Raw genomic sequence first — 7,663 nt, 5'->3', positions numbered from 1 at the left:
ACTTTAAATGTCATTCGTATCGCGTAGTTCGTTAAGGATACAAACAGGTGCGTCACAGTTCATTGTGTCTCCAAGTCTCCGTCTGATATCGAAGATTATTGTGTACATAATTTGTTGGACTGAATTATTTTATGGATAAAAAATTTACCTGTCCATATCCTTCGAATAAAAATCGTTTACAGAAAAATAAAAATTACCGTTCAATTCCAATCCACAGAAAATTTAAAGATCTATTTTACAAACGCGATCAAAGTTTCTTGGCAATATGCATTACGAGAAAATAAATATATCACTTCATGATATTTTTGCATTAAAATTGACAATAATACAGGCGCATTATGAATGCCATTGATAAAAAAGAAAGCACTTTTACTGGTATGTTCATTTCAATATAAAAAAATGATACAACAATCCTCGTTCGACAAATGTAATAAACATATCTATTTAAAGACTAAAGGAATTTTACTTTAATATTCGAGACGATAAAAGCAATTAATGATGATGACGATAAACAATAGCTTTTTGGATAGTATATGCAAGAAAGTGTGGTGTTAAACATATTGTCTTGAAGCAATTGTTCGTTAGCATTAATTGATGTATTTTTTATATAATGAAATAATGTCGATGATTTGTGCTTTTTCGAGAAATTATTAACGAAACTTACACGCGTGATTGGAAGCATGAGAAAAACAGAATAAAAGCAAAGGGAGACCCAAGGATTATGTACACATAAGACGTTCCTTTTTATTTTGGTTAATGTTTTAGTTTGCTTTATGTAACAGAATTTTTAGAAGCCTTTTGTCTTTTTTTGATCAAAAATCCAAAGGTTAAACGTCAATTAATCTTTCATACATATCACAGCTGCAAACTGCACTCTGTAACGGACTCGCGCCCGTTGAAGCAGCCTCTCCGAGTGTCAAATGTCTCTCCTAACACCTACCACAAGACCTACCGAGCTACACACGAGCTTACCATTTCAAACCGTCAAGATTATCCGTCCTCCTCCTTTACGTTCTCTTTCTCCCTCACTTTTTCACACTCTGTCTCTTTCTTTCACTAACGTTAATCTCACTTCCACTGTCAGTCTCGCTATTTCGTCCTCTCTTTCATCCATTTTCTCTTTCCACTTTCTTTCCAACTACTCACATTCAATACTTGTGATGTAAACGGCTAGGTTGTTGCTGTTTGTAATGGTGCTCGCACTACTAAAATAACGACAACAGTGACAATAATACTTACCCTGCTGCTCCTGATTTAACTCCGTGTTTCCATGCGACGGCCCAGGCATTCCTCCTTCTATTCCACTACCTACAGAAAAGATAGTATTTTAGAATACTACTTGAAAAAAAACGAAAATGTGCTATGAGTACAACATTCCATAATGCAGCGTGCTTTTAAAAATGTAACTTTAACGTGTGAATTTAAGAAAACAAGATACAATAATAGGACTATTTTTATGTATGCAACTAGAAAAATTAATCATTATAATGAATCAGAAACATAAGAGCGCAAAATAATATTTTCATTAATTATTTCAGTAAGACTATATTTTATCTGCCGATCTTGCAATGTTAGCTTCTGTAAAAAATATCGAAGCGATTATATAGAAAAGTGAAAACTTATACCATACCAGAATATGTTGGTGGATAGGAGGGTAAAACCTCCATTCCACCATCCAAACTAAGAAAACCTCCCGGTAATGCATTAAGATCTTGTTTGGATTCGTCATCACTCCCGTATTCTGGTAGTTCAACTTTTGGCTATTTATGAATAAAACGTATTATTAATCAAAAATTTATAACCGGTATTACGTATAAATGTACAAGTTTATACCTCAACAATGTCCATGTCCTTGTAACAATCGAGTTGGACTTGAGGTTCGATGAGTGGTCGAGAGCGAGGTGTAGTAGTGGCACATGATGGTGCAGCCGGTGCTGGACTAGAGTTCCGAGGTGAATCACTTGATTTACACAGCCTTTTGAGAGGTGGAGGACTTGACGATGGTGGCGTTTTACTGCGTTCATCGTCGAAATTTGGCGAAACGAGTCCACGCCCATTTGAAGCATTGATGTTGTTCAGTTTTGAATACTACAAAATTAATTCATTAGTGAAAAATTCTCATGATTATCATAAATACATTTTTACTTTTTAGTGTTTTAGTTTTAGCAATAAAATTAATAAATAGACAAAAGTATTTTATTAATTATTGAATTTAAATTTATTACCTTTTCGTTGTTGTGCTGATTGCTTTGGGAGTCAGTGAGGCCACGAATTTGAAGAGACTCTGCAGTTCGCAAAAATGTTGGCAGCTCTGCCTGTGATATATTAACTTCTCCAGCATACATAAACTCCAAAAGAGATTGCAGATGTTCAAATTCCACATCTCTCATGAAAATTATTGGATGTTTGCAAGGATTTGTCTAAAATCATAAAAGTAAAGACAAATAAGTCAATTAAAAACTTGATATGTATAAAATTTGCCACGTTAAAGTGTAATTTTTATATAATTATAACCATGCATTTTTATTATTAGGTACCACATTTACATGCAATTTGCCAATTCAAGTTTGTTTATGAATTTCCAAGGAGTTTTGTTTTTTTAATAGCCATGTCTATGACACGTGTATGAAAAATTATCAGGCATGTGTATGAAGAATTATCAATTCAAAGAAGATAATGGTGAAGTTTTTTGAAACTCTAATAATGGTTCTAGATATGAAATGTCCTTGAGTCTTGAATTAGATACTCGTGCGGAGATAAGAGTTATATAACGCTATGGTGGCCCTAGTTTGAAGATAAAATTTTCAAAGACAGTACTCAGACTTAACTGCTTCAATGGCCACTATGTGCCAAGACTGTGGCTCTAAACACCCATGAATAAATATAATTCCACACTTGATACCAATCTCAAAGGCAATTCAACTTCCTCTAAAATTGGCATAGCAATACCACAATCGTTTAAACATCTATATCTATTTATCTTGGCCTAAAATCGAAAAAGGAACTTCAACATTTTAAGTAAAGTTTAAAACAGCTTCTTAGTAATAGCAGCAAGGACACCGGCAACTCTATATACAGCACTTGAAACAAACTCTCACTGTTTCATAACAATGCTTATGGGCATTGTCTATATATTTTGTTTTATTGTAAATAATGATTGTAAAAATCAGTAGAGGTAAAAGAGAAAAAACACACCCAACCAATATATAATTGTAATAGCAGCAGCTGTCATGTAGTCATGGAATAATACAAACAAGGACCAAAAGTGCACTCAACTGATCACACATGCACACCTTTACCAGGTCCACGAGTCAGATAGAAAAAGAAAGGGAGAGGCCAGACATAGACTGGCAAAATAAAAAAACAAAAACAAAATGAGATGGAGCGTGCTGTATAGGTGAAAGAGGAGCATGGAAGAGAGAAAAACAAAATGAGCTGACTGGCTACAGGCAGGATCATGGGTGTATAAAAAAAGCTTGGGGTGAAAAGAGTGAATATGGACAAGCTATACATAGGGTGGGGGTAGGTGAGTAGCCAGAGTAAAATACAGACTGTAATTTACACGTAAAAGAGCGTAGCTACTGCAATACGCAGTAACCATCAACAAATCACATACGAAAAAAAACGCTATTTTTTTTCCTACTTGGCAATGAATTTCTTATATGCTTTACTGTGACAAGTTGTCAAGAGATTTCTTGTTTCAAAACAGTATCTATGATTCAATTTAGTGTACATTTAAGAAAATGTTCGTTTCTTTATTTTCATAACATGAAAACAATATTGTTTTTACCACAGTAGTATACTATTATATACTATAAAAAAAAAGAAAGATTGCCAAATTTCGCAAATGAAATTGCTATCGAAAACTAGAATTACAGGAGCGACAACCAAAATCCAATCTGACCAAATATTTGTTTGATCACACGGCGTCTCACGTGTGTCCACGAGAGTAAGTACGAGCGAAACAGAAGAGTGAGAAAGAGACGGCCAAGCGGTAAAAAAAGGTCCACGGCTAGCGATCTACCCATCCCTGGTCGGCTATGTGTTATATATCTGTACGTGTGGTGTAGCTTCATGTGTGTGTGTATGTGCGCGTGTGCGCGAGCGTACATATATGTGTGCGTGAAAAGCGAAATGCATGCATAAAGAGACAGAAAGAGAGAGACGGATAGAGCAGACGAAACCGAAGGGGAAACGGCATAGCAGCAGCGAAGCGTAGGAGGTGGAGGAGGTGGAGGAGGTGGAGGAGGAGGAGGAGGAGGTGCACAGAGGGGAAACACACCAAGCGAACGAGCGAGTAAGCTAAAGCAAGCACGAACGAAAGAGCGAGAGAGATAGAAGAGGTAGTCAGCCGCACTCTTTCCCGTCCCTAAGGGTTGACCCTCTCTATCTTTCTCTCTCTTTCACTGGCTGTGGCATCGGTGTCAGAGGGGGCGGGGGTGGGTGGAGGCACATACAGCAGCAGGCAGCACACAGTACCAAGCGACACGAGAGAGAGAGACAGAGAGAATAGTGAAGACAATCTCCTCAGAGAGCCGCGAGAGAGAGACGATATGCCAGGCGGGTGGGTAGGGAGGGAGGGGCGGGGAAACAGGTATGTTTCTAACCTTGAAGAGCTCCTTGAAGTAGGGGCTGCATGCAGAAAGCACAACCTTGTGTGCCTGTAGCCGCCTGCCGTCGCAGGCGAAGGTGACGTCGACGAAGTCCTCGTCGTCGCGCAGCGCCTCGAATTGCGAGGTGATGTTCGCCTGGAAATTGTTCCATCTCAAACAGAATTGCTGCTGTTGTTGCTGCTGCTGTTGCTGACTGCTATCCGTCATTTCGCGCGAGCTTCGCCACTTTGCTTGCTGCTGCTGTTACTACTCTCCACACCTCTCACTCGCTCGCCACACGCCTGCGATGGCTGCCTGGCCTGACTACCTCCTCGCTAACTCGCGTTCCACTCGCTACTGCTGTTACTGCTGCTGCTGCTGCTGCTGCCGCTGCCGCTGCTGCTGCTGCTGCTGCTGCTGCTGCTGCCGCCGCCACTGCCGCCGCCGCCGCTGCTGTTGTTCGTCTCGCGTCCGTCTGTGTGTCCCTCGCTCGATGCCTGCCTGGTTTCCGCTGCGACCGCCTGTGCCTCTCTCTCTCTCTTTTTCGCTTATCGACGCCTGGGTTCGCGCATGGGTTCGCCCACCCACTCGTGCTTTGATACTCGACCGTAACCTGCACCGTTCCGGGGCTAAACTAAACTTGTTTCCCTCATTTTACTGTAAAAATGTAAAATGTGAAAAGTGAATCGATGACTGAAGAGGAAACGTACGATATAAATAATGACAATCGATAGGCAGGCTCGGCATAACAATCCGAGAGAATGTCACTAGATTCGCCATGTAGTTTTTGAGCTTGCAGACACAGCTTTGCGATCGCTTGTTTCTACTGAGCTTCGCTCACCGACAGGAGGCCGCGAATTTTCGTTGTTTCGATAATTTTCACATTGTGATTTGTTGCTCGCCGCACTCGAGAATCACTTCGTTTACTGCAATTCAAGCTTTTTCGTATAAACCGGCATGGTCGCAAATTCAGCGTTTCGAGCTTTCGCGCGCCAACGTTGCATTTCCGGTGGCGCTTTCTCGTGCCAACGTCTGTACGCTTTTATCACCGAATACCCCATAATTTAATAAGTAAGCAGATTTTATGCGAAGACAAGCAAATAAAAATAGTGGATTCCGTTCTATTTTTATAATTAATGTCGTTTGACAAGTGCGATTATACAATCATTTGCTGATGCTAATTGTTCATTAATTTTCTACGAATAGACAATTGTTATCGAGTGAGCTATATAAATACCATTCAATTGGAGTTGAAAAGTACCCGCGTTATAAAAACTACGCGAGGAAGTCTCATGTTTCTGGGCGTTGTGCAATTTTCAGGGTGATTGAATGAGTAAATAAATCACTGATCTAGCCAACTGAAGCTGTTGATATACTCTAAATAATGTATTCGGTGAAAGAAAGAAGATTAAATAATTTTGAATTTGATGCGAGAATTATTTACTTTATTATTAAATAAATATGCGTACCTTCAAAAGTAGTATTGATTAAATTTGAAATATCTTACTACCAGACTAAAATGAAATGAAAATGGTAGTCTGCTCAATCAAATAAATTAAAAGTGACGTTGTGGAATGGATATATTGCACTCAATCACGAAAAATGAAATTTCATTAATAAAAACATATAATATAATTAAAGATAATTTAAAATTCAAACATTTCATACATGATTGTTATATTTTCTCGTATTAATTCATTCCAAAAACTTAAAAGTTCATTGTCGAAATTCACAAAACAATTTCAAAATTGCCACCAAGTGTTTCTCAACAGTGGTAAGCCTGTCATCATCGCAGCCATTTTCTTGTAGTCTGCTCGGTTGTGGTCGCGCGCCTCGTTCGTTATTTTTCATCTCTTTTCCACTCTCCTTCTCGCATTGCATGCTTCATACATATTGGTTTGCCAGTGTCGTTCCCTCGATGATGTGCTAGTGTGTGCAACAAACTCGCTGATCGTCGTACGCGGGCGCAAAAAAAGAGTAAAGGTGACTGCTGTACTCCCATCAGTATTACGATACGGGGGAGTATTTTCAACTGAAGAACCCGCGGAAAACGAGAATGCTGAGTTGTGGGACCACGTTGAGTAAGAACGGTGGCAATCGTTCCATGGCTTCGTGAAAAATCGAGCAGCAGGCGCGTGCGAGCATGTGTGCACGAACCAAGGGCCAGATCTAGGTGCCCAAGGATGCGTAACGAAACCCCAAACACGGTGAGTTTAACCCTTTGTGCGATGAGTGTTTCGTTTGGCTAACATTACTCCAAAACTCGAAAAATCGTAACGTCCAAGTGTGTATACTTAGGTTGGTGAGTTAAGTGTTTGGCAGATCCTTTGAAATGTTTTGCTTGTAAAGGCCTTTTTTGAGGTTGTCACAGGACGTCAATCGATACATGAAAAGGAATATGAATTTTCTCTTCAAAATTTTATAGCCTTACACGAATTTTCCCGGCTCGATGATACTACGAAGACCAATATATCGCGAATAAGGAGATTAATCCTTGGCAAATAACCTTGGCGAAGGTTCTGTGCACTGACCAACCGTCAACACCGTATTTCTCTTCGAGTGGTTGCGCATGAGTTTGCAATGTTTTTAATCTGTGTCTTATTATAGAACGTGGTGTGTTGAAACAAGGGAATGCCCTGGTGGCTGTTCATTGATTTAATAATGATCTGCCCTTGGATTTTCATTGATAAATCAGTGTGACAGGTAGCTGGAGGTGTTTATTGATTTTTTTAATATTGATTGCTCCACAAATGCAATAATAGCAGTAAGAAATTAGGGCTATCAAACTTTTATTGTCAAGGGTTGGCAAATGCATTCTGGTATCAGTATGCATGAATTTGTTATCAATATTTCATCACTCACTGAAATTATATGATAAATGTACATAAATTTATCATTGGTTCATTAAAGATAGAGCGACAAAAATGTATTTAGTGAAACTTTATGCACAGACATTCGGTTATCATAACTAAAAATGTCTGTTGTGTTACATAAGCAAAATCCATCATTCTATCAAGAAATACTTCATCTCAATGTTGTACATGTTGTACAGTTGAGTAACACTTAAATTT

The 7,663-nt window shown here is 39.0% G+C and overlaps 1 protein-coding gene across 2 annotated transcripts in view; it reads right to left on the bottom strand.

Moving 5' to 3' along the window:
- Positions 1 to 5,265, bottom strand: part of LOC131671145 (protein abrupt-like) — a 40,740-nt gene extending 35,475 nt beyond the window's left edge. For both annotated transcript variants that reach the window (XM_058947352.1, XM_058947353.1), the window contains exons 1-5: positions 4,608 to 5,265; positions 2,226 to 2,420; positions 1,834 to 2,088; positions 1,631 to 1,760; positions 1,240 to 1,308 (exon numbers count right to left, since the gene is read on the bottom strand). In XM_058947352.1, coding sequence (XP_058803335.1) covers positions 1,240 to 1,308; positions 1,631 to 1,760; positions 1,834 to 2,088; positions 2,226 to 2,420; positions 4,608 to 4,820 — 862 coding nt within the window. In that variant the 5' untranslated portion in view covers positions 4,821 to 5,265. The remainder of the gene's footprint in view (positions 1 to 1,239; positions 1,309 to 1,630; positions 1,761 to 1,833; positions 2,089 to 2,225; positions 2,421 to 4,607) is intronic.
- Positions 5,266 to 7,663: the final 2,398 nt, after the last annotated feature.

This window comes from Phymastichus coffea, unplaced genomic scaffold, assembly GCF_024137745.1.
Source record: "Phymastichus coffea isolate CEN01 unplaced genomic scaffold, Cenicafe_Pcof_1.1 PCOF00119, whole genome shotgun sequence".
NCBI classification, from domain to species: Eukaryota; Metazoa; Arthropoda; class Insecta; order Hymenoptera; family Eulophidae; genus Phymastichus; species Phymastichus coffea.
Note: the sequence above shows the minus strand (reverse complement) of the source record. Positions and strands in the feature narration are given on the sequence as shown.